At 37.1% G+C, this 11934-nt stretch overlaps 1 protein-coding gene across 1 annotated transcript; it reads right to left on the bottom strand.

Annotated features, from left to right (window-relative positions):
* LOC107615155 (abnormal spindle-like microcephaly-associated protein homolog) lies at positions 574-9234 on the bottom strand. The gene is given in 24 exon segments (XM_016317263.2): positions 574-871; positions 981-1136; positions 1234-1459; positions 1591-1777; positions 1886-2124; positions 2241-2304; positions 2390-2628; positions 2722-2887; positions 2889-2900; positions 3105-3721; positions 3808-3984; positions 4384-4515; positions 4903-5038; positions 5133-5240; positions 5560-5676; positions 5755-5877; positions 6350-6406; positions 6518-6583; positions 6703-6891; positions 7023-7136; positions 7385-7470; positions 7572-8040; positions 8205-8389; positions 9165-9234. Coding segments are annotated over 24 exon segments (4029 nt in total). The 3' UTR covers positions 574-777.

The raw sequence follows: 11934 nt of genomic DNA, 5'->3' as shown, positions 1-11934 counted from the left end.
TTTTTATTTAATTAATAATTTATATTAATTATTTATATTATAATTAATATTGAATATTATTTATATTATTATATTAAATTATAATTAATTAAATTTACTTACATTAAAAAATAAATTTAATTTTTATACCTTATAAAATAATTTTTAGTTGAGTTGGTTATTTTTATTTTTAAAATTTAAAATGCTAATGATATTATTAAAATTAGCAGTTGTAAACACAAAACTATAAATTAGTATAATCTCGAATTATATATTGTGTATTATTATTATATATGAATTTATTTAATATTAATATTTTTTAATAATGAATTATTTTTAAATTTATAAATTTAAATAATATTATTGAAAAAAATTAATTATATTAATTTTAAGTATTTTAATTAATTAATTAAGTGGGACCACAATAGAGACTAAAGTTAGTTCCTCCTAATGGAGAAAAAAGATGCTTTGAGTTCCTATTTATTGTTTATGACGCAAAAGCTGATGTGGAGTTACTTTTTATGACAGGTGGGCCATAAACAAGAACTGGGATGAGTTCCCTACTGGAGATGGTCTAAACAGCACTAAAAACGCTTGATTAATATTCTATATTCTATTATATAACACATCGCACGCTTAATAACAGCTATTAACGCGTTTTTAAACCCATTCTACTACAATCATGAAGAATATTACGATATCAACAAGGCGCAATCCTAAACCGTACAAAAAGATGTTAATGAAAGCCAACAAATGCTTGACTTGTTGCACATTAATAAAAACAACATTTAAGGAACTTTAGGCTCGTGCTATCAGTTTCAGAATCTCAGCAGCTTCCTTCAATCTCCTCTCTCTGTTATCTTTCATAACTGCACTAGCACTTCTACCATTTCTGCATTTCACAAAACAAAATAACATGTAACTAATTGAATTGAACTATTTCTCTAAAATCAGATTAGCATGCAATTATTATTTTTTCAATATCCTGACTTTAACAACACCTTTTCTCGTAAACTGCCTTTCTTTTAAGCTCATCAACGAGGTTGTGCAGTCGTTTAAGGAGGGCTGGGGACTTGAATACGGCTTGAACCCCAGAATGAGTTGAACAAATCTTCTTCATAAGTTCAGAGGCAATGAAGTATCCCTCCTCCTTATTCCTGGAACGTGTTACACAAGTTATATTATACACTAAGAAACGGCAAGTATAATCCTAGAACAGATTTCGAAAGCCTAGAAACTTTTGAGGATTGAAACCTTAGTAACTCCATGACAATTATTTGTACAGAGTTGTGTGTTTGGATCAGCACTTCCAGTAGATGAGGGTAGCGCCCAAGATTTCGTAGAGTTGAGAGAGCATGTTTTAGAACCTCCTGATCAGGTATACTCCTGCTGACTGATCGGATAAGCCCCAACAAGGTGTCAATTGCACCTGCAGCCACAAGTTCTTCACAGCATTTCTGAGAATGTTCTGTGGCCATATCTGTGAATGACACATACATGAATCAACAACGAAACAAGAATGTAAAATTTTAAAAGCAATGAAGTAATTGGGCTCTTATAACATTTGTGTTGCCCTATATATATTGTAAACTTTTCACATGTAGCACTCACCTAATGTAGAACAAGTATGCAGGACATCATTAAGACTTTTCATGTTAAGTAGCTCTGAAAGCGCTGCCAATAGTCTATTTATGAGACGCTTGCTATCATCTACATTTCTGGCAGACTCTTTCATTCTCAACCGCAAATCAAGTAGTTGCTTTGACTCTCTACGTGCAAGGTAACCTTTCCAGTGGGACTACAAAAATTGTAATTTTTTAAAAAGAGGAAAGAAACATGAATAAATCAGAACAAATTAATTGAAAAATGATAAACATTGTTGGTAACAATTAAGATGCTACCATACTTGGATGACAACAATTTGGTGTCTATGAAGAACGGCCTTTCGCATGGCTATCCATCCACGAATGCAAGATTGAATGGTAATGGCAGAGTTGGTCATATTTTTTTGTGTCAAGAACCTTTTCCACCATCGTTGCAATTTCACAACAGAAAACAAGAACAGTTTAAGTTGAATACTGCAACAGCCAACTGGACTTGAAATGGAATCAACAGGAATAGCTGCACGTAGACTGGAAGCACACCCTGCATTGTAATAACAAGAGAAGAGAAGTATGAAAATGTTAAACAACTCTATCAAGTAACTACTAGCTTTAACTAGAGAGAGAGTAAAAAACACTAGTAATTTGTCAACTGATTACCTAACAGCCGATTTCTAGTTATATGCCCCCTAACAAATCTCTGGATCTCCACTGCAGCATCTTCCTGGAAAACTCAAGCACGTAGTAACACACATTAAACACATACAAAAGGAAACCAAACACATAAATAAACAGACAGAATACCATACTTGGACAACAACAATTTGGTATCTGTAAATATTGGCTTTTCTCCTGGCCATCCACCCACGAGCACAGGACTGGATAATCATGGCATACTTATTTGCCAATTTATGGAACAAGAGACGCTTCCACCACCGCTGCAATTTCACAACTGAAGACAACAGTAGTTCAAGTTGAAAACTACAAACTCCAACCGGTCTTGAAATGCAACTAATAGGAATGAGAGCACGTAATGTAGAAGCACCACCTATATCATCAGAAGAGAGATAGTACAGTAAGTAAATGCCAAACTACAACTAAATCCAGCAAAAATTAGCTACACAAAACATGCATTAGTAACCTAATAGCCGATTTCAAGCTAAATCCCCCCTGATAAAACGCTGGATCTCCAACACAGCATCTTTTTGACAATTGAGAACCTTTTGGCATGCCATGCTTCGTATAATACACTGGATCTTCACTGCAGCATCTCTTTTGAGCAAGAAGTCCCGTTTCACCAGCCAACAACCGGCAATGCCTCTATAATTATTCAAAGAAAGTAGAAGTTAATAAAATATTCAACACCACCACCACAAAACACATGACATTTATCCAAAATTCAGAAAAATCACAAGAATAGCAATTTCACACAATAATGCTATGCATTCTCTGCCCTGCACCAAACTAGAAAGCCGTTCAAATTAAAACCAGGCATAATCAAAAGAATATGAGCCAATGTCTTACTTGAATGTCAACAATGTGATTCTTGCGTGCACAAGCTTCTTTCCGTGCAATCCATCCACGCAAGAATGCCTGAATGAAAGTAGCTGCTCTTGATGTGACTTTTAAGTGCTGTAAAGCCTTCACACATCTCCACATTCGGAAATAAGATTGAACTTTTATGGTAGCTTTAACATGATTTAAAAATCTTTTTCTTAAAAACCACCTACGGAAATTACTTTGAATTTTAGTTGCAAGAAGATGCTGCTTCTGGCAGGTTGACTTGCAGCATCTGTAATTCTTCCAAGCAAGCTGAATAGTAACAGCTGCATTTGTATGAAGATCAAGTGTAATGTTCTGTTGGGCTAAATTCATAGCTTTCTCTTTTAGATCAAGCTCAAAAATATATCTATATCGTGCCATCCAACCACGGACAAATTTCTGAATAGTAATGGCAGCAGTCACAGGATCTAGTGTCCTGACAGAAGGACATCTACTGCATCCTTGCTGCTGCCTGCAATAGAGCCAACTCCTCACAGCTTGCTGTATTAGCTTTGCAGATCTCTTCAGCCTCACTAAAGAATGCCTATGAACAAAAAGCATGGCATATCTCCTATACGTTTGAGAATGCCTCAATACGTCTGCCAGAGTGAACAAGGATAAAACACCAATAAGTGACTGGCCAAAATACAAATAAATGTTTGATACTAGTTGATAAAGCATATACCACATGAAAAGTCACAGGCTTGACTGGTGGTGTATGCCACACAGACCAACTCCTGCCTTGCCCTCATCCATGCTCTGAAAACCGATTGCAAAAAGGTGACAGCATTTATCATCGTGTGAAACTTACTACGAGTGATAAATCCCCGGAAACGTGATTGTATTACTTTTGCAGCATATTCTGAAAATATTGAGTAGCGATTGTCACCAAGAGAAAAGACACATCAAGAAGACATGCGTTGCAAGAAAATAGAACAGGTGAACAAGCAACAATGTGCAAAAGTGGAAATGAACTAACTATGCTTTCCATGTCAAACACTCAAATCAAAGAAGTCTATACTTTCCCAGTCCAAAAAAAGGTTTTAGCCTAAGTTTCTAAGCCTTCTTCAATTCCAACGAAATTGAATCAGCATTTAAGGAAAGGATGATGAATGAACTACCATTACCATTTCTGAGAAATTTCAGGAACAAGTATCTATGAAGTAACGAACTAATGAACCTTTTGAGTGTTACAATAGCAGTAAACGTATGAATGGTGACATAGTAGCAACGTAAAGAACCGTGTAGTCATGTTCGTTACCCCTTTTAGTATCAGTGCCAGATTCAATGGTCCTGGATCTCTGCAAATTAGAAAAATCTGGTTTCCTGATACAGTTTCTTTCAGCCATATCCTGCCACCAAGCCTGGATGGCCTTGAATTTTCTTGCAGCATCTATCATGATAATCACAATAATTTGATCAAAAATTTATATAAAATACAATAAACAACCACCACAGAATAAAGAAAGATAAGTAAATATTAATATCTTCAATAAGGTTCTAAAATTGCTTTGGACACTGTTTCTTACTCAGCCAACTAACATGCAATGAAAGAACTACAAATCGGAGGATCATCTATACTTTAAAGATGAAGCCTATTTAACATTAGTTGATCTTATTTTCTTACCTCTATTCTTGATACTAGAGTTGTGTGAATCCAACTTATACATCTATCCTATGGATTGTTCCATTAGTAGTTTATTTATACAAAACAAGAAATATAAATAAATCCAAAGCATACAAACAAAAAGGTCACACAATTAGAGAGAAAACAAGAAACCTTCATTGCCTTGTACATATGAATCATCTGGATTTTGTACTGATTCAGAACTTGAAAGGCACTGCACCATCCTCAAATGTCTGCGGTTTGCACTTTGGCAATCATAGCCTAGGAGCTTATGGAAATTTAATTGATCCTGGAAAGAAACAAAGAAAGGGAAAAGGAATACATCACTTTGACAAATCCCAGAGAACAACAATAATAAGATCCATAATCGTTGTCCATTTTACCACATTTTTCTTGACAAATAATTGGCTTGCTAGGAAGACCAACAATATCACCACACTTCGATCACTGCGAGCACCATTATATTGAAGTAGCTCACTTATCTGAAGTACCTGTAGAATAAAATTCCCAAATTGCTTATATCACCTTCTGGTCTACAGTTAATATTCATGCATGAATAAGTAAACTTTTTCCCCTTGAGGTTAGACTATCACAATATTTGTGGATTTTTAGATACCAAAGTTATCCATCTAATGTTAGATATGCAAAAGCTGAATCTTTGACCCTCACAAAAGGGAGTCCTTTGGGCAAATTTTTATTACATGAACTTGCAAAGTAAATGTAAGACAATTATAGAATAAGAATATATAAGTTTTTATTGATGCCAGCTGAATGGGGTTTTCAATGTGTTATAAATTAGGGTACTATTACCTCTGGAAAATTCCCAAGTATTGTAGTCAACTTCTGGGATAATATAAAATTGTACAATGCATCTGAGTATTCATCAACTGACATTACTGATGCCTTGTTACTTTTCATATTAACTTCCTGCAAAAAGCATAAAATATCAACTTAATGAAGAAAAGATCACACCATGTTCCGCAGCAACCTAAACATGTTCAAGACCTTCAATGAGCAGGAATTATGGAATTTCTTCTGGAAGTAATAATCAAGTAAGCACCAGATAGCTTTGCCATCAACAAGGGAATGAAAACTGTCAATTCCACAACCATAATTTTCACAAACGGCCTGCAGAAAAAAAATTGAGACAAGGTGAATTCGAATATATCAAAATTAAACATTATTATTTAAGTGTATATCACCATCTCACAAAGTTCAATTGCATGATCTGATTCTCATGCAAGGGGATAGAAATATATATGAAACATAGTGTGGCAGACCAAGTATCACAAAATAAATTTCTTTAAAGCATACACACCAAACCAACACAATGTCATTTATCAGTCTATATCCACTGATGAAATATTACCGGATGAACTTGTGAACAAGATAACCAAAATGTAATGAATCTAGAAAATTGCCGCCCCTTTCTCTAATCAGTCCCTACGAGTTCTCATATGATACTGTAGTTTTGAATGGTGTAATAATTAGTAGAAAAAAGCATGAAGCCAAGAAAAATGGTTAAATAGAGAGTAGGAGTCTCCCATTCGGTTTCCAAACAAAATTATATAGGATATATGAAGGTATCCTATGATGGTACCTGAATCCAATTCAATAGCATCTCCAGAGAAGTCGAATTTGCACTGTTTATGAGATCCTGGGACATGAAGTAATAATAAAATCTTAAGAATAATTAAACATCAGCTTAAAAGATAAATGCAGCAAAGAAATGCTAGTTGATAACAAATTCAAAACATGAAACTGATACCATGCCGATTCCTCGAATTTTGGAAATTTCCCCCACCAAACTTGTTTTGTCAACCAAAAGCGGTAGCTGCATGCCATATGACATGGAAAATTACATTGCTGTTTTAGTTTAGACTTTCATAGTTGTAAATTCTCAGCAAATAAAATTATGGAAATTTAATGAACCAGGTATAATAGAACTGCTACCTGCAAGTGAACAAACATATTCCAGAGCAAGGAAAGTGTAAGTTCTTTATCACCACTAACAATGTCATCGGCTAAAATCATCATGCCATCTTCATCATGTAGGGACACACTAGCTTGTTTAAGATATTGAAGGGCAAGAACACAGTTTGCTAAATTTTTCTTACGAGTATCTGAGGGAACTACAATTTTCTGTCAATACAATGATGATGCATCATTATTCATAACCAATGGCATTATCCATAGAGCAACGGCATTGGAAGTTTCAAATAAGCCAATACAATTTCCAACATATAGAGTGAGTAAAATTAAATCTGACTAACCATCAGGATAGAGGGATTATGTTGCAAGAGCTGAATAGCCCGACACAGTTTCACTCCATCTTGGAGATCAACGAATAAATCTCTGACACTGAAATCATATCCAACAAGATGACCCTACAAAATCACAGAGCAGTCAGATAAAACAAAATAACACATCTTGAAGTCAATATAACAACCATAATCACACTAATCAGTTGTGGTCCCAAAAGATTAAAGTGCTGCATCTATTATAATCATATAATGCACCCAAATGATGTTGCCCCCATGCAGGTGGAAGTGCAAGTGCCCGCACATACACAATCCCAGTAGCAGACAACTTCACAATCAGACAAAAAAGCATAGCACTTGGAAGAATATCTCACCTGTTGATGAGATACTTTGTAACCTAAAATCAACAAGTGTGCTAAAAGGTTTCCTTCTCCATGCATTACATCAGATGATAGAAATTCTAATTTCCAACCAAAAAGAGAGAAAGGTCAACCTACAATGAAAACACCCGTTACAGATATATCAATAGAAAATGCAACCAAAGCATCCAAGAGGACTTGCCATGAATCAGTTGACTACTCGATCTAATCCAAGACTCTGCTCTGAATAATAAAGGGGAACCCCCATCTAATCCGTCAATGCCATACTCAAGCGGGAGGCAACTTTGACATTTAGCTTTATCCAAGACAAGCACAAGGAGTAGTATCCGCTTCAAAATGACATTCCCCAAATTCTCATAGTACCTTGCCCTATACACGCCTTCAACCATTTTGTTATAAGAGAATGCTTTAGCTAGACCCTCATGTGAAAAGAATAGCTTGTCAATGAGCATTTTCAGATACTTGACATCTTGATCAGAATCAACATCTTCACTTGACAGCAAGGAATCACCACCGAAAATTATATACAGTCCAATTCGCAGCCAAATTGGATTATAACACATAAGGATTCCTATGGCCTTATTTTTCAACCCAACATCCGTTACTATAGGGCAATGTGCCTTCATGCTCAGCCTTTCGCCATCAATTGTCTGAGAAACAAAGAAGCAGAGGAAATTCAGACAAAGCTCATTTGCTTTTCATTCAGAGCCTACTTCATTTGAAGTTCAGTTAATTATCCCCTTTCTAGTGTGTTTCTATTAGTTTATTTGAAGTTCACAACAACTATAATCAAGAGCTAGCTGATAAAACAAACCTTTGTGACTAGACTCATGACTTCAAAAATCTCCTTACAACTCCCAAGGCTCAGATAAACCCTCATTCGCTGCTTCAAATACGTTTGGGGGTTCTGAAGTTGGTGATGTCGTTCAGCAGTGAGGATGAAGATTGGCGAGGGAACGGAGATGGAAAAGGAGCTTCGTCGCCATCCATTGTCGGAAACTGGAAAATGTGAAAATGAAAGAAGGTTCCGTTAGGTTCGATCTTTTATTGCTTTTTGAGTTTTGAATTTAAAATCGCGACTGAAGGCGGGTAAATTCTGGTGGTAGCCGTTGGAGGAGGAGGATTCTGGTGGTAGCCGTTCATCTTTTAAGCCCAGTAATGATGTGGATAAATTGGGCCTATCTGGGCTGAATTGGAGATAGAGTCGGCCCAATAAATATTTTGTGGCATGCTAATGGAGTCAAATGCTGTAAAAATAGTAGTGCATATAAACTAAATTGAGTTGGTCTAGTGGTTAATTCACTAATCTGTTTAAATAAGTATTAGAGTTTGAATTTCGCCTTGTACATACAGCAAGTAATGCATATAGAGCTATAGGCTAATAATAGTGTGGTAGAGAGAAGCATCAATTTGCGCGTTCTGTTATTTCTATTTCATAATTAGTTAAACAAACAGTAATTAATAGACAGACCTAATACGATTTTTATTTTATAAAATAACTTCATTTTTTTTGTTTTACCTTTGGATTAGTTGAAAAAACCAATAAGAAATTTTCGCAGCTCATTAATTTTTAACTGTTTTTTATATTCGTTAAAATATTTTGATTAAAAGTAAATGATAATTAATTTAAAGATATAAATATGATTATTAAATAGAAAATACGAAGAAAAAAACTAGATAAAGAATATTGTAACGTAGTTAAAAGGGTAAAAAATTTGATTATGGATTTATTATTAGTGTTTTAGTTAGAAATGGGTGCAGTAACTATATTTACAAATTGGTGGGGTGTCACATGAAAGCTTCAACACGCGGGAGACGTGTTGAATGCAGCACGTGAGGAACATGATTGTCACGTGGCGAAGTCTGGTTGCATGAGATTGCAGCACATGGGGGGGAGGCGTATTACACGCAGCAAACTGTCATTGGCTGATGAATCAACACGTGGGGGGCGTGTTGAGTGCTCCCCTCTATATAAGGCAAAGCTGGTATTATTTTCATTGCGAGGAAGAGTGTTCTTTGATTGTGTTGCTAGTATAATTGAGGGTACCACAAACTTGGCAGTGTATCACAACGGTGAGATTATACAAAATACTCATGAAGGAGTGAGGTTTGTGTGTCAAAATCCATTTTCGTTTGTGGTTCCATGCACCATGACGTTGATGGAGTTTCAGAACGATCTCTGTCAAAGTATGGAGAACGGTATGTTGAGGAGAGTGAGCAGTATTTTGTACCAGAATTCAGTTATAGTTTTTGGTGATCTAATACAGTTCGATATTATGCCGATCATTGACAAAGCGAGTATGCAGAATATGTTCTAAATTCACTGGCAGACTCAGATGCGACAGTCACAAATTGAGCTGTATGTTGAGTTTGAAAACGTAGAGGTAGATGGGATTCAAAATGATTTAGATATAAAGGAATGAATAGTGATAGCAAAGAGGACTTCGAAATCACTTATGAAGCCGGCGACGAAGATGAGGATGGTGATGTGGGAGTCGAGGCAGCAGCAGAGAATGTAGTGGTTCATCCTGCAGTTAGTCAACCGATGAACGTCCCACCTTTTATGCGTAACTTGGATTTTAACGCCATGAATGCACCGGAATTTTTGGAATACGCAAACATAGGTACGTGATGAGTGAATAATACGTTTTTGTGTTTTTATATTTTGGATGGATCAATGAATAATGATTTCTGCTTTCTGTAGGTGTTGCTGACCCTGAGGACGAAGAGTTCAAGATCGGAATGGAGTATAGTTCTAGAAAGTCTGTCGTCGCAGCAATCAGAAGTTACACTATCTTTAGAGGAGTCAACTACAATGTTTTTGAGTCCGAACCACAGACATTCTATGCAAAATACAAGACGTATGGACGTGGGTGCGACTGGCTTATCCGAGCCAGCTTGATACGGAAAAAAGATTGTTGGGAGATACCGAGATACAACGATAGGCACACGTGCACCATGGAAATGATTTTACAAGATCATTCCATGTTAGACTCAAACACAGTTGCTGAGGCTATAAGGCTATTGGTAGAGACTAACCTATCCATCAACGTTAAATCTATAATTGCGGAAGTTCAATCAAGGTTCAACTACACCATTAGTTACCAAAAGTCTTGGTTGGCAAAGCAGAAGTCCATAGCCAAAGTTTTTGGTGGTTGGGAGAATTCTTACCAAGCTTTGCCATGGTGACTCTCGGTCATGGTTCAGAAGATGTCTAGCTCAATTGTCCAAATAAAAACACGACCCCTGTATAACGAGAGTGAGGAGGCAGACGATGTCAGAATACTTCACCGCGTATTTTGGAGTTTCAATCCATGCATTAAGGCGTTCAAGCATTACAAGCCTCTAGTTCAGGTTGATGGCACATACCTATATGAAAAATACAAAGGTACACTTCTGATTGTTGTTGCACAAGATGGAAACCAAAACATTGTGCCTATCACCTTTTCCCTAGTGGAGGGGGAGACAGCTAATGCATGGCACTTCTTTCTCAAAAATCTACAAAGGCATGTTGTTAGAAAAGACGGTGTGGATATGATCTTAGACCGACATGAGTCAATCCGGGCAGCAGTAAATCGTTCCAGTAGTGACTGGCAACCTCCAAGACCATGGTGGATGTTCTGTATAAGGCACATCGGTAGCAACTTCTTAAGGGCATTCAAAGTCCCGTACTTGTAAAAACTTGTTGTCAACATAGGGTATTCAAGGACGGTGGAGGAGTACAACATCAACTATAAGAGGTTGGAAGAGCGAGGCGAGGCATATGTCCGGTGCTGCGATGCCATTGGACTTAGACACTGGTATTGGCATTTGATTAGGGTCATTGATGGGGCCATATGATGACGAACCGTGTGGAGTACATTAATTCAGTGTTGACGGGTGCCCGAAACCTCTGTGTGTTGGCACTCGTTCGAGCAACGTATTATCAGTTAAACGAAATATTTATGAGGAAGAGTGCCGAGAGTCACAAGCGCAAGCGTACTAGATTTACTTACTCTGTATTTTCACAACAGCAGATAGAAGCAAATATGCAACGTGTTGGAAATATAGTTGTGCACCGGTTTGATAGACGAAACAAGGTGTTTGAGGTGCGTGAAATGCCTAATGGAAAGGTGTTGGTAGTTGATCTTACGCGGCGGACGTGTGACTATGGGCACTTTCAAGTGGAATGACTACCATGTCGACATGTTATTGCTTGTTGTGCCAACAGCGACTCGACGGGCAACTGTATATGCATGATGTTTACAAGATGACAGAGGTTCGTAAGGTCTACAGATTTGAGTTCGTACCATTAGGCGATGCAGAGACATAGCCTGCTTATCAGGGACCCGTGTTGGTTGTTAATTCCGCCTTGAAGCGCACGTCGAAAGGTCGTCCCAAATTGACCCGATACCTGAATGAAATGAATTTACGCGACATGCATGGTCCCCGGATATGCCGCCTCTGTGGTAGACAGGGTCATAGTCAGAGTTGATGTCCTGAGCGTGCTGGACCGAGTGGTGCTGGTGACGATGGTGGACCGAGTGGTGCTGGTGACGATGATG

The sequence above is a fragment of the Arachis ipaensis genome, chromosome B01, assembly GCF_000816755.2.
Source record: "Arachis ipaensis cultivar K30076 chromosome B01, Araip1.1, whole genome shotgun sequence".
Classification (NCBI taxonomy): Eukaryota; Viridiplantae; Streptophyta; class Magnoliopsida; order Fabales; family Fabaceae; genus Arachis; species Arachis ipaensis.
This window is presented reverse-complemented; position numbering and strand designations above follow the sequence as displayed.